The 27367-nt window shown below is 40.7% G+C and overlaps 2 protein-coding genes and 1 long non-coding RNA gene across 6 annotated transcripts; 2 read left to right on the forward strand and 1 right to left on the reverse strand.

Annotated features, from left to right (window-relative positions):
* Positions 1 to 1029: 1029 nt before the first annotated feature.
* LOC125712663 (uncharacterized) lies at positions 1030 to 4421 on the forward strand. 2 transcript variants are annotated; one of them, XR_007383370.1, is made up of 6 exons: positions 1042 to 1107; positions 1344 to 1525; positions 1622 to 1682; positions 1768 to 1858; positions 2165 to 2342; positions 2613 to 4421. It is a non-coding gene; the product is annotated as an uncharacterized LOC125712663 (long non-coding RNA). The 2 variants fall into 2 exon arrangements; XR_007383380.1 differs by having other exon boundaries at positions 1030 to 1525; positions 1627 to 1682.
* Positions 4422 to 8220: 3799 nt separating this feature from the next.
* il17ra1a (interleukin 17 receptor A1a) lies at positions 8221 to 23581 on the forward strand. Of its 2 annotated transcripts, none has more exons than XM_049015997.1 (11): positions 8221 to 8357; positions 12791 to 12815; positions 13571 to 13717; positions 14029 to 14141; positions 14525 to 14651; positions 14869 to 14916; positions 16697 to 16842; positions 17245 to 17319; positions 17477 to 17546; positions 19630 to 19740; positions 21092 to 23581. In XM_049015997.1, exons 1-11 carry the CDS (start codon positions 8247 to 8249, stop codon positions 22447 to 22449), a joined length of 2331 nt encoding a protein of 776 aa, XP_048871954.1. In that variant the 5' UTR covers positions 8221 to 8246; the 3' UTR covers positions 22450 to 23581. The 2 variants fall into 2 exon arrangements, with proteins under 2 accessions (XP_048871954.1, XP_048871955.1); XM_049015998.1 differs by lacking the exon at positions 8221 to 8357 and adding an exon at positions 11992 to 12221 and having other exon boundaries at positions 21092 to 23579.
* Positions 22183 to 26962, reverse strand: tmem121b (transmembrane protein 121B). 2 transcript variants are annotated; one of them, XM_049016001.1, is made up of 2 exons: positions 24196 to 26962; positions 22183 to 22311 (listed from the first exon to the last, which is right to left on the reverse strand). In XM_049016001.1, the coding sequence occupies exon 1, from the start codon at positions 26738 to 26740 to the stop codon at positions 25439 to 25441; it is 1302 nt and encodes a 433-aa protein (XP_048871958.1). In that variant the 5' UTR covers positions 26741 to 26962; the 3' UTR covers positions 22183 to 22311; positions 24196 to 25438. The 2 variants fall into 2 exon arrangements, with proteins under 2 accessions (XP_048871958.1, XP_048871960.1); XM_049016003.1 differs by lacking the exon at positions 22183 to 22311 and adding an exon at positions 23722 to 24022.
* Between the last annotated feature and the right edge of the window lie 405 nt (positions 26963 to 27367).

A 27367-nucleotide genomic window follows, 5' to 3' on the forward strand; every position in this document is an offset into this window, starting at 1 on the left:
TACTGCCTTGTTTGGACTCTTTTAAGGGGTGGACAGGAGTATGGAAGGAACAGAACAATGAAGATGTTCCCTAAATGGGATAATGTTCCAAGACCATAATACTCAGGTCTGGGGCTCCTAGGGAAACAAAACAGCACCACAATACAGCAACCCTACAATGAAGGACAGGTGGAACAAATTAGTATGAATAATTAGGGTGTTCTGAGCCCTTGTTCCCATCCTCACAATTACATCATTCGAATTAATGACCAACTTCCTGAAGGAATTAATACACATCTGTAAACATGTGCAATCGGTTACTGCAACCAACATGAATTACCAAAGAAAATGATTCATTCTCAGTGACTTCTGATAGTTGTGCATGTTGCTGTTAATGCATTTTTATGTAAAATACACAAATATACACAAACACTGCTGAAAGGACCAGCTAAATACCAGCTTGTGCTGGTAGCTGGTTACAGCTGGTCTGAGATGGTTTCATTGGGTCATATCCCAGCTCTTGCTGCTCTTCGATGGTTTAGCTGTGTGGGTGCGGCCACCATATTAAGCTGGATGTGCTGGCACGACCAGCCAGACCAGCTAGAATGACCAATAAGAATAAACATACCTTAATCTTTACTTAAACTATAAGAAATTGTTCCACCAGCTTAACCGCAGTTTAAGCTGGGCAAGCTGTCTTTTTTCAGCAAAGTAACAAGGCCGCAATTTTTTATAAAGGACAAGAAAACAGAGCAAAGTTGACTAGCTACAGTGGGATGTAAAAGAAGCTGGGGAGATGTGGGGGGCGGGGTGTACCCCCCAATTTTTTATTTGGATTCATTCATCTCCTCCAGGAAACAGACCGTTGTATGTAAATTATTTAATTGCCCCCAATATCAAATTCAGTCCTACATGATTTCCTGGTATCTTTCAGAAGACCTGGTTCACTAGGGAACATATTGTGAAATAACATTTTCACAGTTTTCAATGCACGGAAAAATCTGAACGTCGGCTGTAGTGATGTCATAAGCGAACCCCAGCAAATACATGCACAGTCGTCTGAGTTGACAAGTCTGCTGGCAGAAGAGTAATGTGCCTGCATCTCGGGGTCGCGGATGGCGGGGTTGGGTAGGACCCTGGATCTTTTTGAAGCGGCTTTTGGGCATGGGGCATGTGGGCATGATTACAGGGAGGGGGCCTCTTTCCCCAGCCGTCACCATTAATCTCTGGGGCCATGCAAAGCTCACGGGAGATCGCCTCCCTCCTGCTTTGCTTTCGGCTGCCTAGCGGATGTAATAACGGGAAACAGATACGGCGAACCGATCCGATTCAAGCTGCCTCATTTTTCCATTCTGTTCTCGCAGATGCTGAAGGCTGGCATCCCGGATAATGGATCTTTAAGGTGCCTCCACACATTGGACAGCAGATAAATAAAGATGAACAAATGCGGAGGAAGTAATGAACAGGATATGGAAAACACTAGCCCCTAGACGTGCATCTCGATATCATTACTGCAAGAGGCTCAAATTCTGTATGATATTAGCAGGTGGGTGTGTATCAGGAAAAAAAGAAAAGAAAAAATACATTGGGGTGTTTTTGAGTCAATGACTATTTTGAGTTTAATCTTTCATCGCCACCAAAGTGCAGGAAGCTGCATGCTAAGGTTGTTCGAGCTGCGTGATTAATTGCCAGATGGCCACAAAGTAAGTCTGACATTTCATTTCTTGGTTTCAGTGTTCAAAGCACAAAACAAATCCCCTTATCATAAAGATCAAATTGCCGTTGCAGGTTAAAAGATCGCCCGAGTAAATAGTGTCAAATGGGACTTCCAGAAAAATATACCATGGCGAAAATTCAGTCACGGAGGTGCAGAAAATGTGTGAGTTGCCGTCTTTCTTCTGACACTTCAAAGAAGAGGGGAATTTATCTTAGGCTGGCAACTACAATGATTAGTGGATTAAAGCAGTAATTAGAGCTATACAGACAGGAAATTAGCCACTAAATAACTTTAATGTTTGCCTGTTTTTAACCTGCTTACTGGATATGAGAATCTTACCCATAACCCTGCAACACTTTTTTTCCATTTATGGACTAACTGAAAAATCTTTCCGCTGTTGCGTTTTCCTCTTTTGGGCTTTTTATATTTTCCTTTTCGGTTGCCTTCATCTCTGATTTTCTGCTAAAGGTCTCCCATTTGAAACAGCCGGCGCCAGCCATGCCCACATCTCACCTTGTATGCCTCCCAAAAACAAGGTACCATGGAAGATGATGATGATGATGATGATGATGATGATGATTACATCTGTGATCAAGAATGGTTCTGATCTGTGCCAGGCCACCATACCATCCTGCCATTCACACAGGTATTTTTCTGAGATAAGGAGTGATGTCTGTATTTGATGTTTACTTTACGGTCTCATAAGGAGCTGTATGAAAAAAGCACAGTTGGAGAATGTGGGGAATGTATCGCGATTTGCCAAAGGAGGTCCGGCAATTTTGACAAAATGGAAATAGCCTGACAGTGTAGCATACACAGTGCGTTTGCACATCCCCATACCAGGACAGTGTTATTGTACTCAAGCTTACACTATTCCTGCAAAAAATTTCCCCTCCTTTGCACTCCATCCATCCAGCTTCACCAACAGACGGCTTCTCCCAGATTCCTGTGAACGTTTTCGCAGAAGGGCAAAGGTAATGCAATCCAGGTGCTGATAAAAAAGAATGAGGAATTGTCAGTTAGTGCTAAATTATGATTGCTCTCCCCAATTCTGGCTTTCGTGCCAGCACTGAAGTGGAAAGCAGGATCTACTTTCAGGAACGTTCTGGAATTGCTTTCCTCTCCCAGCTGATAAAACAGCCCCCAGATTTTCATGCCAAAATGACTGTGTCACATTGCTGACCTGGTGGCACCTGGTGGCAGTATCCCCCTATGAGGCTATGTGGCATCAACTTATTGAAAAGCACCAAATGACAATTTATGTAACTGCTTTTATTGCTGATTTTTAGTTACACAGAAGCATGGTTTCTGTATGAATCTCAGGAATTTTTCGTACTTGTCACATGGAATGTCACATACTCATATGAACAATAATAGTAATATTTCTTTTTTGTTTCATACATCCAGGGTTGAGGGTTCGAATCCCGCCTCCATTCTGTGTGTACTGGAATGTTCTGTCTGTGTTGTGTGGGTTTCTGGGGGGTTTTGTCTTGGGTTTTGTGTTCTTGCCCATTTGCCCCTTTAGGCTCCTGCTTCAGGTTCTCCGGTCCTCTGCAGATGAGTCAGCCTTCCTTCACCTCGTCCTGGCCATCCATCCAGTCAGCACCCAAGTCCCCCAGTTCCCTATTTCCAACAGTGTTGGAGCTGTTGGTCTCGGGGGCAGAAGACTTGGCTTTCAGATGGGCAGCCTGGGGTGAAGGTGAGGACACCAGTTGTATATATTTCATCTTAATTACTTTAAAATGTTAGACATAATGACCAGTCATGGTAGGAAGGTAAGAAGCTATTTCTCATGTTAAAAGTCTTGGATTCCACCAGCAGACAACTGCGGAGTCCTGATATTTTCCAGCACTAAGCACAAGGCCCGGGAGCACAGAGTAGCAGCTGAGGTGTGCAGATTTCATCGTGATGTAGGACATGCAGTTACTGCGATGAGGCCGGCCGCTGACAGCTTAACCCACATCTGAATGGGCTTGCTCTAAACTTTCATGCAAATGGAGCTCACTAATACCTGAGTATTGATAGTGCATATCAGCCAGCTACGTCATATTTAGTCTTATAGCTCGATTGTGTGTTCGTATCCGAGGGGGGGGGGGTGCCCATAATTTGTTGGCTTGCCTGTTTTTTAAGCTCATGCTAATTGCAGCTGTGTGAAGCACTTTGTTGTCATTTCTTCTTCCCTGTCATCTGGTCTGTTGGTTATAAGTTATCGGACTATCACCACCTTTTCATCCTCTGTCTGCTGTAATGGGACAAGCCCTGCAGCCTACTCATTTACGGGAGGGCCGCTGGTTCCGGCGGACTCGTTCAGCACCCAGTGCTTAACTCAGCCATGCCTGGGGTTCAGAGGAAGGCCAGGAGGAGCTGGGAGATGCGGGGAAAAGCCCTCGGAGCGACGGAGCTGGATTAAAGGCACCGAATTAACAAGGCAAATGAGGCCTCTGTTGTTTTCCTTTGGTCTCCGAGATGCACGTTCTGTGGCTAAAAACAACCAGTCATGCTACTGTCCCGAGCTGCAGCTGCCACTGATCGGACAGTTATAAACTCCGTGCTTCCGTTAAAAAGCCGATAATACAAATAAAACTGACTATGATGAATTTTACTCACTCGAATCAGAAGCTGGCTCCAGTAAGATGGATATTTTTACATGAGTAATTTTCCTTTTCAGATTCTTAGTTTAGTTATGTAAGAAGGAGTTACATAACCGCTTTAAATAAATGTTCCCGGCAACCTACCTAACAGTCTCCCGTCTGGCATTTAATCATAAACAGCTCGCTTTAAAAATAAGATCAAATGCTTCAAATCAGCTCAAAAATATCAGGGAACTATGGTTTGCTGTCAGCTTAACTGTGAGGGGGGAGTTTGGCAGATATTGTCTGAATGACTTAGAGTTTATGAATTACTTCTGGTATTTACAGCATTTGGTGCTAATATATTGCCTTGAAATAATCTAGTCTTTCTCAGTATGTTTCGATTAGTCATTAAATCACAATATGTTGAACATAGTGTACTGCATGAAGTGGTAATTTCTGAAGTCTTTTGTTTATGTTATTCAGTTCCTCGGCAGCTAGAGGGTCACTGAGGGAATTCAGGTCAATTTCCTCATAAACGTGAGCAGCCCATTTGCAGGGCTTGTAACCTGTACATCTGAGATGATACTCTCCTACTCTGGAGTAATGCCAAAGATACCCTGTTCCCAAGCACCATTGAGCACATTTGTACTGCTGATGGAAAATCAACCATAAAAAAAGCAAAACGTAAAAGGAGAATGGTTTATAACCTTCTCCAAACAAAAATAATGCCAATGACTCAATAGAGAATCACTAAATCCAGTTCAAAGTAACAGTTTAGCTCATTACCACTCTTGCTTCTGAGAGTGAAGTGAGATTCCTGGCAGTGGTGACTTGGCCGCCTGACTCTCGCTGACACCTGCTTAAATCCTCCCAAATCGATCTCGAAAAGGCTATTCTGAGAGCTTTAGTTCTGGATGGAAATGAAGACTATGACATGAGTTTCAGCCCTACTTCAGGAGAGCTTCCTGTACTCATGAGATGGAGGTCAGAACAGATTGATGTTGTTTTGCTGCATTGCGAAATTTATGATTGGAAAATATTATTCCATGATTGAATAATATAAGATGTGGATTAAATATTAGCTTATTCTTTTGTCCAGTAACCAGTGGTGCCACAAGGGGCGTCAGAATGACAGGGGCCCTAAAAACATTAGAAAATAACTGGATTGGTCTGCACTGGGGAGCCCAATATGATGCTCTTCACCAACACCCCTGCCAGCAACTATACAACATTAAGACAACCTGTCAGAACATTTCATTCTCAGGGTGTGTTGGGTCACTTGAATAATACTAAGCAGGGATGTGACTTTTCATGGCTGCTCTATGTCAAGCTGTGGATTCTGTTTCCCTCAGCTACTGTGAACCAGAACATTCTGGTGCTTTTCACTAACTGGGCCCCACATGGAGGGAAGCTGCATTTCCATTTCATCCTGTGAAAAAGCCATCGACTGTCGCCCGTGTGTGACATTTGCCATGGGTCCGACTGTCATGTGACCCGTGCATCATATGAGCCCATTGTTTTGCAGAATGTCTTACTCTGACTTTCATGTCATTGGTCTATAAGTGAATCGTTTGCCTTCCGCTCATGATAATCTTAATCCATTTTGCAGCCTCTATCCTGACCTGAGCTGCATTCCCCAAAAGGTGCTGTTAGCAGCCTGTATGGTCCCATTCAGTCGCATAGATCCAACTATGTAGGTTGCTAACGTAGTTAGCAATTATGCTTTTGGGAAATGGACCACAGGTCTCTCTTCCAGCCAACACTTTCATTAAATCATTTCATAAACAGTTCATATAAATCAAAAGATTGGATACATTAACTGCTTATTTGAGGCCAGGCAATTTATAATGGTCTTTGAGAAAAAATACCTTACAAACATGGTTAATTCACCAAACTGCACTTTATATACTTTGGGAGTTGCTCATAAATGTTTGTGGGTGCCATGGTATTTCGATTGCCTTGGAGTGCATGGTGTTGATCGGACCCAGGGTGATGCTCCCAGTAGGGAAAGGGGGTTTGACTGAGTGCAGGTGAGGTGCTTTGCCCAGCTAGCATGGGCTTTGTGAGGTACCTGAGGCATTTAGTGGACATGGCTGGAGAGTGTGGTACAAAAATCCTCCCTTTCTGATTATTCTTATAAGTGGAGCATGCAAACATTTGCAAGAGCCATTATTATGGTTTCGGGAATAAGTCCCACATTTAGTTGAAAAAATATTTTTGCATGTTTTTAGAAGCCCTCAAAATATTCCATATGTCTGCTAATGAGCAAAATTAGAAGTTTCCTCCAGTTAACTGCCACCTTTGAAGTCCAAACATTTGTTCCACTGATTTTTAATTAGGCATGATCTAATTATGCATAATTGTTCTGGCTATTCATTTTAAACTATTCCTCATCCTCTTTTTAAAATAATAAAGTTTGGCTCTGCACTGGGATGGATCTGAGCAGCTGAAAAAAGGTTTTAGCCTTGGCCTCCTTCCAATAGTCCTACAGTCGTCAAATAATAACAAAAATCATCTCCATGTTAAATAATAAGAAATCCCCTTATTAATATTTTTGTCTTGTTGGACTGGGTTTAAATATGTGTCACATAAATTTACAGTTAGTTCTGAACAAGATCTCACGGGATTTCCGGGATGCCGGAATGTAGGGTGTCGTTTACAGTTCCCAAGCTCACGCACAACATTTGGGTATTTAAAAATAAACATGTTTTCTCAATAATGAACATGCTTTTAGCTGATTATAATGGGTCTTGCATGCACTGTAGGACCACACGTAAATCTACCAAAGTATTTTGCTTTAAGTCAGTATAAGAAATAACAGATACTTATATCTACAACTTTTAATCACTCTTGACAAGTGTGATGACATGGAGGGGGTATTTTTACACTCAGCTACCTTCAGAGTGCATATCAGAAATGAGCACGCTCTGCGGTTCCTGGTAGTCTGCTGAATATTACTATATACAGAGATTGTTCATTTGAAAACAAAGTGCGAATGGCACCTGTTCCTTTATAAGGTCATTTGTTATTCCATTGATGTCGAGTTGCCTTAACTGGTGTTAATAAAGTTCATGTAGGGTGTATTTTTCACACCTGAAATCACACACCGTCTAAACAACTGACGTTTGAGTCAGCGCTACATTTTATTTACTGATCGACACCCTCTAACCTCTTAACCCCAACACCTGCAGTGTCAGTGGGTACCTCTATCCTGTAACTGCATTAGCTTTAACATTTCATATTAGGGTAAAACCCTAATGTTTCTGCTCACATGCAATGTTCAAACCTTTGTGTAGCTCTGCTTCACTGAAGCAAGACATTGTGTTTTGATTATGATCCACTGTGCATTTCAGTGATCTTAACTCACAGGAATGTCATTCAGATTTACCCACTGTAAATGTACTTTGACTTAACTTCTAAGGCATCACAAACCTGCCGCTAAGTGCTGCATAAATGCGTCAAATATAAATCAATCTTTTCCATGAAAAGGTATCCAATTCAGGAAGCGCAGAGGACACGGCAGGGAACACCGTGGATAACATGTGAAACTGCAGATATGAATTATTATGTCACCACAAAGTCTATATAACATTGCATGCAATGTTCTTGCCTTGTCATCTCACACTGCAATGATGACAGTATAGTATACTGAACTTAAGGTTGAGTGTTTCCTTTGTGGTACTTTGGTTTATTAATTTGCTTTCATTATAGCACAGTTTAAACATTTTATAAGGAATCAAATGACCAAATAAATGAGGATTAAGTGAATTTAGTTTAATGTTTTATATGTATACAATAGCTGTGCTGATGAAAAAAGTAACACCATTCTACCAGTGGCCGATTGACTTCTCCCCCGGCTGACATGGGTGGGGGAGGGGAGGGGAGGGGGGGGGAGGGGGCTAAAATGGGTCGTTCAAGCTATTTTTGAAACTGAAAGAGAAACAAGAAGGACTTAAAAACTATGAAATGTCAATAGTATGCTAATCAAAGGGCGATGTGCCAGTGTTATGCTGAGTTCTGCATGCACCTCACAGGGGTGTGCAGAACTTAAGTGGAAACTGATTTCAAGGCCAAAGTGTTGCTTTTTGGTGAGTTCCTCATTAATAATAATCGTCTGGAGTCTATAGCGTTCAGAGGAAGCAGTGAATGTCTGGTGTCAAAGTTGGTAAAAGAAATCGCTGTTTGATTATTGCCTCAATTTGATGTGTCCTTTCTGAGTGGAAGGGGTGGATGAACTGCTGATTGTAGCTGTCAAGTAATGCATCCCATCCCTTGTGTTTTGGAGCAAAAATATGAACACAACATAATTTAATCTGAACATGTCTTACAAAGAAACTTTAATGGGGGGATACATCACATTGCTGAGCTGATGATAGCTAAGCCAAAACAGCCCCGAATCTGTGCTGATGGTACCATTTGATCCTAAGGTTTATGAATAATAATAATAATAATAATAATAATAATAATAATAATAATAATAATAATACAAGGGAATGCATTGCTCAGCAAGCCCAATGTTCGGCTGCCAAGACTTGCATTCCCCTTATTCCAGTCAGGATGAGTGTATGAAGTTTACACTAATAAGTCAAAACTGCCTAAAACACATGCTAGTAACGTTAATTTGATTCTGATGTGTCTCAGAAGAAAATTAATAGTGGGATGCGCTATTCAACAAGTCCAATTTTATAGCTGTCAAGGTTTGCATCCTCCTTTATTCACAAGGCACAGACATGCAAAACTCATAGCACAATACCTATCGGCCAAATTTAGGCCCAGGGTCGTTGGCCCTCCGTCCCAAATTCCAACCCTGCATCCCTCTCCCAACGGGAATCAATGGTTCACTGCTACACAGGTCACATTAACAAAGTAGAATGCTGCCACCTGGCGTCCATTTGAGGCATAATTTAAGCAGCCTTTGGTTACACTATTCCTAAATTCCACCAGAATCCACCCAAAAATTGCATCATGAAACAATTTTCACGATTAATCCATATTCAGGTTCATAGCATTCTTGAGTGTGGCATAGCTGGATGCCATAGTGAGTACGAAAAAGTATTAACAACATAAAGTAATGGAGCGGTGATGGGTAGCATTGTTACCTCACACCTCGGGAGATAGAGGTCAGATCCCACACCGGCTCTGCGTGCGTGCGTGCGTGCGTGTGTGTGTGTGTGTGTGTGTGTGTGTGTGTGTTTGCGTTCACCCTGCGTCACATTGTATGCCTCCTGCATTCCAAAAACCAATGACAGGCAGTGACGCTAAATGCTATCGCAAAAATCACTCCGTGATTCAGGGTATGCTCCGGTATGTTCATACATACTGGCAATAAATTCTGAGCTTGACGTATATGTTTGGTGGTTTATTTCTGATTTAGTAGCTTTAATACTTAGAAGTCTGTAGTTTGCTATAAATAACCAAGGGCTATTTTGGCACGCAATAGAGCGCAGCCAGAATGTGGAAACTTCACAGTGACTTAAATCGAGCATACCAGTGCTTCATTTAGACCATTAAACTCCTTCAGTTAAACCGTTATGTTCTGAAAGCAGCTGGGCGGATTTGGCATGTTTTTTTATGTTTGTGTGGATTTCCCCAGAATATCCGAACTTTAAATGCGTGTAACAGTCAATTTTGTGTCTGTTTGGAATGGACATTACTTCATTCGTCAACAGGTTTGCACCTATTGCATGCAAACAAAGAAATAAACAGATAAATACAAATATCTAATTATTTGCAAAACTGAAGTGACAAGGCTCAAGTATTATGAGCGACGTAAATATGGATGCAGAAGCACTACTGAGTATTAACGAATAGACTTCGTATGGCTGTGACAGTCACCATACTTAAATATATTACTCTATGACATATGATCTGGTAAATGCTATATTACATATCAGGGGCATCATACATCACCTTTTTTGAGAGGATACACAGTCTTGCCTAAAAAAACTAATGCATAGGGAATTCAGAAATCCAATTTTTACAAAATAATTAAGAACATACTGTATATACAGTTATCTGTCATTGACAAGTACCTCCAATGTTCACAACATCTGGCAAATGCCTGTATAATCTTCAATGGGAGTTTATTTTTGATAAACCAACACACCCAAAAAGCTGTTTTCTTATGCCAGATATCCCTATACATGTGAATATAGCCCTACACATATGTACAAGAGAGATGAGGCTGGGGGATAGTAACTACAGGTTTCCAGTATATTTTGTTTCAACAGCTTGATAGTTAATACATTTTTGCAGACTGACTTACAAGGCACTGCGTCGGTGTGAATCGAGCAGCTTATACCTTCACTCACAGCCGTCAGCCAATATTTAAATCAGCCTGGGTTACATCAACATGTTTCAGCTACTGATTACATCTGTACCTCGAGGGTGTAACCTAACATCCTAATAGTCTGGTTTTTGGAAGATGACTGACTTCAGTTGACTTTTGTCCCGGCAGCAGCAAGTAAAAACAGCGGTCGGGTATCACAGCAGCACAAACTCAAATCGATGCTTGCAGTACATACTAGTAGCAAACAGGAAGGGAACATGACACATTTAATCTAGGCACGTCAATTAAGAAATGATATGAAAATGAGATACGCTGCATTTGCAGCACAATCGCATGATACAAATTAATTATCAATACAATTAAATAAAAAATCAACCTTCCGAAGAAACTGAGGGGGGCAGTGTCCCCTCGGTCTCTATGGGCATGTTGTCTCTGTTACATATATTCATATTTTTACCACACTTTACACCACACTGTAAACAACTGAATCTTGAGTCAGTGAGATATAGTAATAGTTAACAGTCAAACTTGTGTAGCCTGTAGTCATTGCACTGAAAGCCTGTTTGAGCATCTGCAGTTCAAAGACTTTATTACTGCATTACACCTTTCTGAAGTGGCTCCAGCATCTCAGAGACCTTGTTCAGAGAGATAATTATTTAGGTCGGATCTCATAACACACGTCGCAGCCAAATCACATGACGGTGTTGGGTGTCTTTGAAGCTGTGTTTTGGACATGAAATCAGTCTTTAAAAAAATGTAAAAATGACAGGAAACTGTGTGGCCTACTTTACTACAGAACATTGTTGCATCTTGATTTCAATCATAAAACAGCTGACGCTGTGATTATTATTTATACTTTTTACATTTGAAGTAGATGTTATATATGTTATGCAGTACATGTTTTTTTTAAAGCAGACCATAGTTAATAATAATAAAACTACTGTCAAAGGTAATCATTGTATGTTGTGTCATTTTCATGCAGAGGTGTTTAAATTTGTTGCACATTTAGTCTATATCATTCTTTGGTGTTATAAATGACAAAAGCACCCTACCTAATAATCACAATAAAAAATAAAACACGTCTGTATGAATGTAAAAGACTTTCTAATCAATGTTTATCTTGTAATGTCAGGTCGACATTTCTCAAACCAAAAATCTACAGGAAAATAGAGTATAAGGCAATAGACCAAGAAAAAAAAACATTAAGGAAAAAACTTTTATTTTGCTTTACACCGTCAACATACAGAACTTGCAGGCATTTTTGACTGTGAAGTTGGAAATATTAAAAAGAAAATAGTGAAACAGTAAGTGTGAAATGAAAAGTCCTGATCCATCACATTTGTTATGGGGGCGAGAGAGAGAGAGAGAGAGAGAGAGAGAGGGAGAGAGAGAGAGACGCACTGAGTTTCCAGTTAAGAAGGATATGACCCCAACATTGTACATTTGCTTAACCCGCCAGGAAGCCTGTGTAGATGTTTTACGTCGCTTACAATACTGGGAAGTCCCCCTTGGTCTTGTTATTTACAATGAACATGTACCATTACACTTTTTGATATGAGAAAAGAAGATGATTTTATTATTGTATATCAGTATTTTGCTTACCGCATGTCCTGATCTATTGCCTGGTCTCCGTGTGCTGGACACGCTGAACTGTACGCAAGCGGTAAGTAAGTGCGTTTGCCACGTGCCGCTCTTTATGTATTAGAGGGGTTTCTCCCTTTAAACCATATCATTTCAGAGGGGTTTGCCTTCAATACGTCAAACGTGTTAAGTAACCCAGTAGGTCCTCGGTGTCACGGTCGATGTGCCACCCAGCTAGGAGCCCGAATGTGCTTCATCCGTAAACCTGCAGCAGTGTTATCTCATCTCGCATCGCATCTGTGGCACAACCGCATGTGTGAAATATATGTTTTTTTTTCGTTTATCAATACTATCATCGCCGGCTTCTACGTGATTGGGCGATGTAAAAGTCATACTGCGCTTAGAATTATTGCTCATTATTAAACGTATGTTAATTAAATATATAAAAGGTATATATTATTAAATGTAAATATTGTAAACTATTATTTTTTATTTTTTTAAATCAGAATCCGGTATCATGAGACAACTGTTGTACCTGATATTGTTTTGGTGTAGCTACAAGTACAGAAATATAATATCGGAGAAAAATACCGATGTGCTGAAGCTGAGGTGACCCTATAAATTCTGGTTGTATTTTCGTTTGTTCTTCAGGGGCTGAGATGCGAAGTAAACATAGGTAGGTTGCAAAAACCTTTTCCGTTTTTCTTTTAAATTTATACTTCTCAATAGTCTAGATATCATATGGATATTTATTGGGGGGCTTCTGCTCTGTATTAATTGGCACTATGATACGCATAAACAGGTACCCGTATCATGATAAATCTCCAACTAAAGGTAACTACTCAATAAACAAAACATTGATTTATCACACAGTTTTCTTTGATTAATCGCGATTAGTTGCATCTAACATTAACATTTACAATCAGTAATATTTACACACTGAATCCCAAAATTAATTTTACAACTAATATAAAGGGAAATATATGGGTCAGTCTCACAGCTCATTACTGTAACAGTTTTATCAGATTTTTTAAATTAGCTTGAAGACTCACTTTAAATTGACAATTTTGCCTCTGGGCATAATTATTCAGTTTTCTTATATCACCATTTATTTCTATGATAAACAAAAGTATGTTGGCGAGTTACAGAGAGGAGGCAAAAAAATCTAAACTGATCAAAAATTAAGCCTAAACCTAAACCCTGAATATTATAGGTTTCTATTAAAAATCTTTTGCTCATACTATTCATCAATTTAGGTATCAAAACACAATTAAAGATAATGCAATTAAAGACATAATAATGCAGTATGACTTTCAAAGTAACATTAAGTATTAACACGATGAATTTCCCAGCCCATATATAAACAAGGATAGTGGATTTTTAGCAAACTGTCAGCATGGTGTGTGGCTTTCTGCTGCTCCCCTCCCAAAGGCTACTGCCACAGCCATGGCTGGAATAAGAAGGTGAGGATGATCCCAACTGCCCCACAAGACTTGCAGTGCACAGTGGCGGTACGGCAGGATGGAAGCGGCAACCTGGTGCCAGTGGTCGCGGTGAGATGGAGGACGCAGCTCGATGGTGTGTGACCTAGGTGTCATTCTCAAGCCCGGAGCGGCACTGTCCTGAGCAGAACTTAATACGAACGGCAGCAGCTGATGTTCACTCCCTCATTAATTCCCAGATCAGTGCAATTTGTGGGGACATCAGCCTCTAGTAAACCCTCTAGTAAAGGAAACCTCAGTTTGATCAGATACAAGCTACCTGTTCACACTTTCAAAGAACATCTGGGCGGCATGTTCCATTTGCAGTGGATTTATGGGGCTGCCTCATAACTTTGCATGACTCCATTAAATAAAACAGTGACTAATGTGTGATTTCCTGCCATTCAGGAAGCATGAAACACCTCAGAGGTACAGAAGTTAACATGCTGAAGGTATCAACCAACAGGAACCTTTGTGTTCGTTACAACTTCCTGGATGAAATTACACCCGCAAATAAACAGGTACAGTGAGTAACATGATTGACATTTTCAGATTTATTTTGATATATATATTTTTATATTTAAGACAATAGTTCTCAAACATTTTGCCTGGAGACCCCCCCCCCCCCAGAAAACACTGAATGGGTGTGAATAAAACCCTATCCTTTATTTTTGAAACAATATTAGTAGAATTAGCATTATCTACAAATCAGTAACATTCAGAGCTTAGCATCTGCATCTGCTATGTCTAGCGAACTGAGGTTTTGAGCTGAAGAGACAACATTTCTATCCTGGAATATATACACTGGAAGTTCCACAAAGTGTTTCAAATACATTAAACTATTATATTCCATCTGTATTTTGTGTTCTTACGGTGTTGTTTGCATGTGGTGTCTCTCTATTAGTGGTTATTTGCTCTGGATGGAGTGGTGGTAGAGCCTGAAGAAGAGTATTATGTTGTTGTGTCTAACTTGCCAAAGCCAACTATAGGCCAAGGCAGTAACAACATCTACAAAAATATCGTCATACCAGGTAAGAATGATATATTGTAAAATACGCAGGGTTCATTCAAATTCCCTGAATGCTCTAGTGGAAGCTCGAAGTATTATCTTGACTTTGATAGTTATAAGTGTGACTGCAAATCAGTAGAATTCTGTGGTGATGGAGAATGTAAAATTCTGTCTTTTTATGCTGCATTGAGGCACAGTTGCTGTTGCTGCACTGTATTGACCACCAGTCCTTCTGACAGGATGCCAGGACGGCATGATGCTGAGGACGAAAGCGTGCCTAGAAAGCGGTGAGATCTTCTACGTCCTTCATCGCAAGGCTTTGAGTCAATGCCTCGTCCCCCTGAGTCCATACATTCAGTCCCACTGCAGGAAGTATAGGCTACCTCTGCCTTCAACCACATTTGAACCTGAATCTAATTTGAAATTCAATTTGTCCTGGAACAAAACCAGTTTGAAAATTATTATTTTTTAAGGGAGCTATAGAGATTCACACTTTCAAGGTTGCCAGCTCTCACGCATTTGGCGTGACATTTCTGCTTTTAGACTGTCATGCTCACACAAGAAATCTTACGGGAAATCTACACTATATTGCCAAAAGTATTGGGACACCCCTCCAAATCTTTGAATTCAGGTGTTTAAATCACTTCCATAGCTCTCAGGAGCTCATTCAAGTGTGGAACCTTGATAGGATGCCACCTGGGCAATAAGTCTATTCGTGAAATTTCCTTGCTACTAAATATTCCACAGTCAACTGTTAGCGGTATTATAACAAAGTGGAAGCAATTGAGAACAACAGCAACTCAGCCACAAAGTGGTAGGTCACGTAAAATCACAGAGCGGGGACAATGCATGCTGAGGCACACAGTTTGCAGAAGTCGCCAACTGTCTGCAGAGTCAATAGCTATAGACCTCCAAACTTCACGTGGCCTTCAGATTAGCTGAAGAACAGTGTGTAGAGAACTTCATGGAATGGGTTTCTATGGCTGAGCAGCTGCATCCAAGCCTTACATCACCAAGTGCAATGCAAAGCGTCAGATGCAGTGGTGTAAAGCACTCCGCCAGTGGACTCTGAGGCAGTGGAGACGTGTTCTCTGGAGAGACAAATCACCCTTCTCTGTCTGGGTTTGACAGTTGCCGGGACAAACAGAAGGGTACTTGCCTGACTGCATTGTGCCAAGTGTAAAGTTTGGTGGATGGGGGATTATGGTGTGGGGCTGTTTTTCAGGGGTTGGGCTTGGCCCCTTAGTTCCAGGGAAAGGAATTCTTAATGCTGCAGCATTCAAAGCTATTTTGGACAATTTCACGCTCCCAACTTTGTGGGAACAGTTTGAGGATGGCCCCTTCCTGTTCTAACGTTACTGCACACCACTGGACAAAGTAAGGTCCATAAGGACATGGATGAGTGAGTCTGGTGTGGAGGAACTTCACTGGCCTGCACAGAGTCCTGACCTCAACCCGATAGAACACCTTTGGGGTGAATTAGAGCGGAGACTGCGAGCCAGGCCTTCTCGTCCAACATCAGTGCCTGACTTCACAAATGCTGCCCTGGAAGAATGGTCAGAAATTCCCATAAATACATTACTTTACCTTGTGGACAACTTTTCCAGAAGAGCTAAAGCTGTTATAGCTGCAAAAGGGTGGGCCAACTCCATATTAAAGCATATGTATGAAGAATGGGACATCATTAAAGTTCATGTGTGTGTAAAGGCAGGTGTCCCAATACTTTTGACAATATAGTGTATATACCATAATCAAGTTAAAATTAGCTACATCGAAAGTATTGCCATAGTTTGAAAACCCTACAGACAATTTACAATACAGTAATAAAACTGTCACATACATATAAATGCATGTGTATGTCAGTGCAGACTTGTCTTGAATTGAAAATCTCACTCCAGCCCTCACCTTAGACGTCTCTCTTGTTCCGGATGTGTGTTTTGTCACGTCAGCACAGTCAAGTGCTATGGGTAAAGGTCCCAGCTCCGTGTATGAAAATCAGGGCAGTCAGGCCGTCTTTTCTGCATAACACTGTTTATTAAGTGCCTTGACCTCATTGTGGTGTTTTAGGAACCAGTTGGAAGCCAAACATTAAGCTGATGAAGGCACTGGTGAATGGAAGCAGTAAAATTATGGTGAATTTCAGCCGCTGGGAGTATGCAGGAAGGTACAAGGTGTTTGTGAGGTGCAATATCACGCACTGGGATGTTATGCAGGTACCAACATTTCCACTATTGAAGACAAATTATGCTTGGATTACAAAGTAAAATTGGTGATACCTCTGTAACCAGTCAGGGTTTGTTTTCATTATATTAGACACAGATTGTAGCCTCATATTCATTTTGCCAGTATCTATGTTAAGATTTGTGGAAATGTGTAATTTGTTTGCTTTTACTTTCTATTTTAATATTTTTGCACCAGTGTGTGTGTAAAAAAGGCAATAAAGCCTTATGAATAGACCACAATTAAATACTGCTATATCATAAAGCTATGTGGAATTAGGAATCAAATTGAGTTCAAATGATGGTTATCACCACTGATATAAAAATGTATGAGTGATTTCTGCCGAATGAGCAGCCTTTGAAAACTCTTGAACTGTCTGTCACATGTTTTCACAGGGGAATGATACCAGACTGAAAGTGCTGTTTGACTCTGAGAAATTCCCTGCCCGTTGCTGTCTGTTCAGAGTTTCGGTAGGTGATGTTAATCACACCTACATGTCTTCAGTTCTGCTGCATAATTAAGGAAGTGTTCTCATTCTATGTACAATGGCACAGTCAGCTCTGTCGATATTCATGATGCCAGCAGTTTGATTTTCTTTTTTTCCATTTTCAAAACAAACTTTTACAGATTCAACCCTTATTTCCTGGGTGCAAAAATGACTGCATTCGACCACAGAAGGAGTTTGATGTTTGTTCTGGTAAGTTGTAACAAAAGCACTGAGCCAATCCCATTGTGTGACATTATCGTCCGAACGTTTAAAGCTTTAAATGAACTTTTAGCATTTAAAAAGCTAGGATTGGAGGATTCTCTTTACGAGAACACTGCAGTCCAGTGAAGCCTTGCTAATAATGCAATTTTTTTGTAAAGATAATAGTGTATTATATAAATATACACTCACTGGCAATTTTCTTAGTAACACTTTACAATCATAGTAAGCACATTCATACAAATATATAACCTGGTATATCATGTGGCAGCAGCCCAGTGCAAAAAATTCTGCAGACGTAAGTCAAGAGCTTCGGTTAATGGGCAAATCAAACACAGAAACAGGGACAAAATGTGATCTAAGCTTTGACCTCGGCATGGTTGTTGGTGCTAGATGAGGTGATCTGAGTATTTCAGAAACTGCTGATCTTCTGGGATTCTCACACATTTCTGCCGCTAGAATTTATACAGTCTTGTGCTAAAAACAAAAAGCAACTAGAGAACAGCCCTTGTGCAGGCAGAAACTCTTTGTTGATGACAGGGGAGAACAGACACAGTGGTTTGAGTTGACAGGAAGGGTACAGTAACTCAACTAAATACTCTCTACAGCAGTAGTAAGCAGAAAAGCATTTCTGAATGCACCACATGTAGAACCTTGCGGTGACTGGGCTACAAGACCACCTTGGATCCACTCTCCCAGAGAGGCACTGGAAACTGGAAACACTGGAAAGACGAGGCTACAGCGGGCACAGGTTCACCAAAACTGGAGAGCAGCAGATTGTAAAGATGCAGAGCCGTCCACGGGCTTTACTGTGGGCAGCTGCACAAAATGGGGTGACAGGGCTAAGGGAACATTTTGCTTACCTGATCCTCGTCGGTAAGTTTTTGGGTCTGCCTCAGTAAATCGTGCTTGTTAGTTATCGAATAGTGGCACTTTGGGGCACTTTGTGGCTATTTGGGGCACTGTGGGGCATTTGTCATCCAGGCAAAAGAGGCAGGTGCTAAGGCCACGATGGTGCCCCCTCTGCCTGAAAAAATGTCACCTGGTCTGATGATTCGCAATTTCTGCTGAGATATGCAGATGGTCAGGTCTGAATTCGGTGTAAACAGCATGAATTCATGGACCCAACCGACCTTGTGCCAAATCCAGATTGGTGGTGTGATGATGCGCAGAAGCGATTCTGGGGACCCCAGGCAGAAAAATCCATGGGGCCCTCCAGCGCACCCCAGCCCACATGGTGAAATTACTGAGCATTATTTTAGCATGAAGTCCAAATCAATAATATCAGCAAAGAGAATTTAACAGACACATTTATTTTATTTTCACATAATTATGGCCTGCCTTGCCTGTCCTGTCCCTATGCCTCTGGTGATGTGGGAAATGTGTTCGTGGTTCACACCCTAATACCAATCGATCGTGACCACAGCCTGTCTTAGTGCTGCTGCTGACCACGTACATCCTTCTATAGCCACAATTCAAACCCTAATGGCTGCTTCCTGCAGGATAATGCACAATGTGAAAAACGTCATGTCTTGTACTTCAGTTGATCTGAATCCCACAGCGAATCTTTTTGCGATCTTTGTGGTGGAACAAGAGATTCACATCATGAATGTGCAGCTGAAAATGTGGACCAGCATCTAGTAAACCATGTGTGCAGCACCTTTTTCGATACATGCCATGAAGAATGCAGGCCGTTGTGAAAGGCCAGTTCTACCCAGAATTAGAATGATATTCATAATGAAGTGGCCAGTGAGTGTATATTTCCATAGTCTTGTAAGCCCATTCATTTTCAGTACTGAAAGAAAAAAACACATTTAATCTGTAGTGTGTGCAAAATCATGTTGTTAATGCAAAGCCATAAATGTCTCTTTGATCCATTTTCTCATACTTAAATTAACTGTGTCCTACAGTTAGGTCACAAGGTAAATTAATCTAATTTAGTACTTTTTATGCCTTCTTGTCTAAATACACAGAATCTTTGGTTGATTTAACCAGAAAAACTGTTGTTCCAACTAAGGATGCTGATTAATCACCGCTTCGTGTCTCTCTGTGACTTTCTTCCTGGTCCCAACAGCGCCACCCAGTGTAGAGCATCGCAAACTGCTGGCCTTCGGAACCCTGGGTGTTTTCATTATCTGTGTGATGGCCTTGATTGTCTGTTTATACTGCAAAAAACATCATGGAGGTTAGTGATAAAAAGCCTAAACACATCTTAATCTTTGAATATCCTTTACAGATACTGTCTAAGCAATATTATTTACATTGGGATTGACAGTTTGAGCTATAGTATTATAGTTTACCACATATGAAATCCATGACAGACAATTCACATTCTACCACAATTCTGTGTTTGAATATACATTATATAAATTAATATTTATATAATTTATATTATATATTATATTAATTAAATTATAATATATATTGTATGTATATACACACACAGTACTGTGCAAAAGTCTTAGGCAGTCCAAAGAAATGTTTAAAGCTGTTTATCTGGGTAGCAAGTGTACTTTGGCTTAGAACAAAAACACAATTTAACATTAGAACATGTGCAAATTAAGAGTAACACAATAAAAACTAGTAATAATTTCTTCTGTTTTCTAAAGAGTTACTGATATCTAGCTGGATGGCTAGATGAACATCGCCTCAGTTCCCAAACTTCTCCTCAGGGGCACCTCAGCCGTTCCATGATTTTGTTAAATTTCACCAACAGCTGAATTAAATAATTAAATATATTGGTTTAAAAAGTCAGTGACAGATTGACTAGCTGTATGAGGTGTGCTAGTGGCCAAGTAAAAAAATACATGGCTGCACTGGATGGTCGCTGCAAATACTAGGATGATTTTAGCAGAGGTTCTGAAATGGCTAAGCTGACACACTTTGACAGGCATAATATCATAGTTTTACACCAACACGAGGACAATCTAAACATCATTTTCTTTGCCTGCCTAAGACTTTTGCACAGTTCTGTATATATATATACACACACACACACACATGCACACTTTACAGTCATAACAGCTGCTATCCTGTATACTAGGCATGATGTTGTGAGGTGAACCTGTCATTTGTACAATATAAGCATGACTGATTCTATACGGCTTAATGCTGCACGAAAATGGACAATGAGAGGCAGGAGTCCAAACTGAATGATGCAGCCTAATCATTTATATCAAGAAAATAGTGTCTGACATAATAGCAGTATTATTCAGTGCCTCATGCCAACATTTCAGTCAATCATTTTTTTACGGCATGGGTGACCTGTGCTAACATTCGCAATTTTTCAAATATATATCGACAAGTTTTTGACAAAGCATCCACCATGCTCATTCAGTACCGGTTTAGGGAGACCATCACATACAGAGAACCAGGTATTTTATCCCTGCGCAGCGTGTAAAGTGTACATCTATAGCTTTTTGGGAAAATCACCAGGACAAACAGAGCTGAGCTGTTTCATGTTAGTAGTCCGGTGGACTGTCTAGGCTCTTAAAGAGCTTAAAAGACGAATTCTGTTTCACTGCCTCTTTCCGCAGATCCTTCAAAGACTGACACTGATGCTAAAGACCCAGAACAGACAACTGAGAGCCCACGGAAGGTCCTGATCATCTACTCCCTCGACCACCCCCTTTATAAGGATGTTGTGCTCAAGCTGTGCGCCTTCCTCAAGGTGAAGTGTGGCACAGAGGTAGTTCTCGACCTCCTGGACTCCACCCAGCTGGGCGTGTTGGGCCGCTTGCAGTGGCTTGAGTGCCAGATGGAGAGGATTGGGCAGTCACCCAATAAGGTGCTGGTCCTGTGCTCGCGCGGCATGCAGGCCAAGTGGCGAGCCATGTGCGGGGGACCCCAGGTGACACTGAAGGAGGACACTCATTCGCCCATGGGGGACATGCTGACCCCTGCCTTCAGCCTCATTATGCCAGACCTACTCCGGTCCTCCTCCTTGGGCAAATACGTGGTAGCCTACTTTGAGGGAATTTGTGATGAGAAGGATGTTCCCTCACCATTCAGACTCACCGTCAAGTATAAACTCATGAATCATTTTGAAGAGCTCTACCTCAGGATCCTGGGCAAGGAGAAGTTAGAGCCATGGATGATTAACCATGTTGAGGGCATAAGAGAGAAAGATTATCATCAATGTCCTTCTGGTGAAGCTCTAAGGGATGCCATTGAAGCCTTCCAAACCTACCAACTTGAGAATCCAGATTGGTTTAAGAAGGAGTGCATGGAGAATGAAGAAGAATGGCACCCTCTTCTGGAAGACACATATGACACTTATTCCCTTCCGCCGGAGTTCAGGGAAGACCCCTGCTGTGATCATGAGATGGAGATGGCAGAAGACCATCAGGAGACGTCTGCGGTAATGTGTCACAGAGAAAGCAGACCTTCTGTCAATGAATGCCATTCAGCTGCTGACACAGGGCAGCGCCAGATGTTTTTATCAGCTGGAGGAGACACATCAATCAGCATCAGTTCTGCCATTTACTCTTCAGTCTTCAGAAGGCAGCTGTGTTGCACATCTAAACAGGCAGGGCATGAACTGCTGACATCTGCTGAGCACAGTTCATGTTCGCAGGTGGAGCCAAGAGGTAATGGAGACACAACGGGGACTGAAGAAGAGCTGCTCCTCTCCCTACGTGATCTCTCGCTCAGGGGCTCTGAGCTACTGCGGACACTGCAGCCCCCGGAGCCGCAGGTTCTTTACGTAGCTGGTATCTCCTGCAAACCGGAAAAGGAGGAGGAGAACCCACAAAACCTGGAGGAGCAAGGAGAGAAGAGACCTTATAGTGGGTCAGACCTGGGTTACATCTCAAGGTCTTCCCTCCAGAGTGAAAACCTCCAGAGTTCAACTACCATGCTTTCAGTCTATACGGAGTATGATGCCACAACTTAAAATTCTGACTACTTTAATAGTATGAGGACAGGGATCTCGCAACAATTTATCCTAAAAAAAACAACTAAACATAAGTTTTATTTTTGCACTTTTCTGTTAATTCATCTTTATAGTTCCTTAACATACATATAATAAAACACCTTCCACAGATGTTCATGGGACACATATGTACCTTTTACTACATAGATTTATTATTATTTATTGGTTTGTTACATACATTTTATTTGGCTAATATTTCATGATACATACACAGTTTAAAAAGAAAATACTGGATCTTATCATCTTTAAGGTATAATAATATACACTCCTTGAACACAAGTGATTTGCTGTACTGTAAACAAAGGTACATAATTGTATAAATTTGGATATATTTCTGCCAAACACATGTGATTATGGTTCTTGTTTTGATACAATTGAATCCTGGTTTTTGATATTATGTTTTAAAATGTCAAAAATAACATTTTAAATCATAAAATATACTTCTGTATTTTACAGTCTTTTCCAATTGACACATTGTAATTTTGATAGTCCATTATATATATTTGTGTGTCGCAAATAGGTTGTGAAGCACTTTGATCCATTTGCAGTTCAGGTCACACCTTTGTCTTTCCAATCAACTTCAGCTAAACGTTGTTATAAAAAAATCGAATTTCCCCCAGGTGCAGCAGTCAGATTTCCTTTATAGTACAAAGATGTCGAAGCACTTTGGTACGTTGTGGGGACCCAATTAATTCCAGTCATGAGAAATTGCCATTGCATAAACAGTTCTAAAATTAGTTTTTAAATATACAGTATATAAAAAATAACATTAACAAACCATAACAGCAATAATATACTAGATACACTTTCAACTGTAAAAAATATAAGTAACATTTTCAGAATATTCATTCCAATCCCTCTCATCAAATATCTCCCTTAACAGTACTCTCTCTGTAGCACTAGAAAGACAGTTTCACATCTCCATGTATCATTATTAAACATCACCTATTACACACTGTCTTGATTTGAGCTGTTCTCTTTCAGTACAGTCAGGAATATGCAGAATTGCAGTGTCTCAAAGACATACAGTGATGTTTGTTACAAGGTAGTTAAGAAATGTTTCTAAGTTTTCTCTGGGGAACTATTAGGTTAATATATATTTTCTCTTAAAACTTTCATTATATCAACAGTATAGTTTTACATGAATAAAATATTTCATATTGTTATACCAGTATGGTCAAAGCTGTTGCATCAAATTCGTAGTTTGACTGCCTTATATTTTTATTATCTTACATAGAGCATTAATTTACGATAAAATTTGACCATGTTAATTTGGAAAAACAGAGATTCGTATATGTTCGTCGAGGGATTTTGCTGTCGGTCAAATTTCATATTTTATTTGACCTTAAACACTTATCATCCTAAATGTACCGTTCATTTTTTTTCTCGAGTTATTCCCTTTGACTTGAACCTTTCATCCTGTAATCACAATTCTGACATTTTAGAAAGAAGAATCCGATGTCTACCTGTCATAGATCTATGAATAAAGTGAATCACGAATTCATCGATGCATGGGTGACCTCCGAATAATGAACTAATCAAGAAGATTTACAGAATAATCCCAGAGTACACTTGTTACTCTTTAGTTATATAATAATACTTACAAAGTTACGGGCTGACAAACTACATTGTTAAGGCCTGACCACTATAATATTTCATCAGTTTAATCTGCTATTAAATAAAGCAAAGGAAATGTCAACATCACACCTTCATAGCATTGGATTCTCCCTGCCAGTTAATTTATTTTTTGCTTTTATGTTCAGGAGTATTGACTGGTATCCGGAAAATAACGCGACATACACATGTGGTTATGGGTTCGATGTTGCCACGTTGCCAATCGCCATCCGTTTTAACTTATTTCCTGTTGGTGACGTTTGGTCCAAATCAGGAAATGACTGACAGCTCACGGAAATCGCACCACCAATGGATTTCAAAGGCTTAATTCAAAAGTGAACGTGAAATATCAAATGTAAATTTGATGACTAATCATGATTGTAACAATCCATTAATGGAAAATTTAAATCAATACTTAAATCATTAAAAAACACACGAGTTCAGTGCGGCGTATTTAAAAAGTTTGCAGTCTGGAAATTAAATGCGTACGCTGTTTAAATCCCGAGAGGCACAAAATACTCATAAAATTCATCAATGTATATTTCTTAAAACATTAAGGTCATTATTGGCATTTTGAATGTGTAGTACAGTATACTATTATTGAAAAATGACAGTGGTGTTTTGGCCTATACATAATGTTAATTGATGTGTTGTGCACCAAATTTCCTCTTGATTCTCAACAAGTAATTTTGTAATTATAACTTACTTTTTACCCAGATAGCACCGTATTATTGTTTCAACGTTGAATTACAGTTAAAAAAATGAGTTATGGTCAGTGTTAAATTATCAACGTTGAAACTGAATTGATTTTTGGTCAGATGTTCAGTATTGAAAAACTGATGGTGGCAAAACCTTGACTCAATGTTGATATAAAGTGAAAGACTGAAGATCAACGTCGCTTCTTTGTGTTGTCTGATATGGGAACAGTGTCATTTTAACATATGTGCGCTATCTGGGAAATAGATTCGTAATATTGTAAATTACGTTAGCAAATTGTAATGTGCACCAGTGCACAAATTACATTGTCGGGTGTATTTCTATATTGCACTTTGCCTCAAGAAAATATCACCTATTAAAGTGCAACACACTGTAGCTTAGACATGCAATGCAATTACTTATAAACAGCACAAACACATCAATTATCTCACAGCCATAAAACATCCCGTATTGTAATCCCCTTTGTGTGTCACAATCGTGGGTATGACGTCTTGATTTATGATATACTGTCGTGTTTGATTTTAGCACCTGCTGAGAATGTGTTGCAGACAGACACTGTCGGTCATACTATCAGCACTTGGTCCCCAAAACGAAAACGTAGGTTTTGCGATCCAACCTTTTACGATTGCGTGTTGACCGCCAGCGTGTTGACATAACCGTGAGGACACATATCATTCTCCGAGACACAATGTGATACCTGGGCCGGATTGTCGCCGGTCAATCTCCTGACTCCCTTCAGCATAAAGCATTGCTCCACCAACTCCAGGCACTTACAAGCTAGGATGAACACGTTTTTAAACATGAACACCGACACTGGCATCCTATGAACATACATGAGCAGGCACCTGACCACAAGCAACGGCACGTTGACCAGGAGGCCAGTGAGGAACTTGGTCCAGATCCACCTGCAGTTCATCTGCGAGGAGGTCAGCTCGTAAAGCCACAAGACCGGGACACCGAGCGCGATGAAGTAAACAGAAATGACCGTGTACTTCAGGTAGTTGGTCGGGATCTCGTTCCTCAGTAGCATTTCTATCAGCGTGAAGCTGTCCAGCAGGTCCAAGCAGGTGACCATGAAGCAACTTTGGGAATAGTATCGACTCGCCCCATTCACGTCCTCGATGATTGAATTTATCAGGCAGTAGAGTAATGGTACGGATAGCATCATTATTATTTTAAAGCCTGTGATCCCGAGCAGCACTTTTAGCTGAATCAGATCCAGAATGGACGTCTCCAGTATGAGCACCACTTTCGGAGTGCATGCGATAACATAGATAAGCCATGCTAAATAGGCGAAGGTGAATTCCCCGAGGTTGCATCCGAAGATGGAGGTCTTCTGGTGGAATCCACAAGCCCGCTCGCGTTTGCTCCTGGCGTTCTTTATGAAGAAAATCCCCCACCCTGTTATCACAACCAAGTCGGTGGCTACCCATGAGGACCAGTAGAGATCGGTGAACACGATCAGGTAGAAATCCAGAATACCGCCCTGGAAAATGAGGACGAGAAAGCAGAGGATCTTATAGAGGAGGTTGCGCCTGGATCTCCGCACGAACAGGGGAGCGCTCTGCATGAATTCTCCAGATGTCATGATGTATGCAGCGGTGGCGGCTGCAGAGGAGACCAGGGGCTTGGTGATGCTTTCCTCTAGGTTCAGGCTGCCGGTGGAGGTCTGTGTCTGTCTCCCGGATGAGGTATTTTTAACGAGCAGATTTTCGTTTCGCGAGGAAGAGGAGACGGGCGACTCCAAACCGCTCACCGCTTCCAGCTGGGAATAGTCAGCCTCGGAGTCTTCTTGGGCAAAGGCTGCAGTCATTGTATATGTGCTCTCTCCTCCTTGCTCGATTTTTCCTAATACAGACGGATCTTTTAAAGTGAAGAGGAAAGGATGGGTAAAACCCCGGTGTGGAATTTTCATATTCATTGGAATGGAGCAGCGTCTATTTTACTATCGTTACTTCGCATCGATCAATTTGAACATTTTATTCATATTACCTACCTAATTTAAGCGGACGGTGGTTCATCGATTTCGTTAGAATAATGTAGATATTAGAAAATACTAACGTGGGCAGCAAAATGTGAATGAAAATCCGTTTCAACCTGTATGCGCGTTGTGCCGAATATACATTATAACACGTGGATCTGATATCCCACACCACAGTATACCAAATTTGATAATCTGGAACTGCAAAGTTTTAGGGAATCATTGGACTAAGTGAAAAAAGGACAGGTAAACATTCGGCACTAATGAGAATGAAACTGGATTAAGTACAAGGATTTCTGAGTATAGTGCACGACTCTCATACAGTATATAAGAAAAAGCCTATTATGTTTACACGTTCGGAAAGGTTGCCGTAACGTAAATAGCTTTCATTAAAACCAGGCAGCTTAAGGTTACTTAATTGGCATATTTTAATTTTATGAAGGCGATGGCTTAGATTGAGGGCACAAATTGCCGAGGGAAAATATGATGAAACGGCCATCAAAAGAAAAGCAGGACAAGGAAGGGTTACGCTAGAGATTATAGTCAGAAATATTACAATTTACTTCC

This window comes from Brienomyrus brachyistius, chromosome 1, assembly GCF_023856365.1.
Source record: "Brienomyrus brachyistius isolate T26 chromosome 1, BBRACH_0.4, whole genome shotgun sequence".
Lineage (NCBI taxonomy): Eukaryota > Metazoa > Chordata > Actinopteri > Osteoglossiformes > Mormyridae > Brienomyrus > Brienomyrus brachyistius.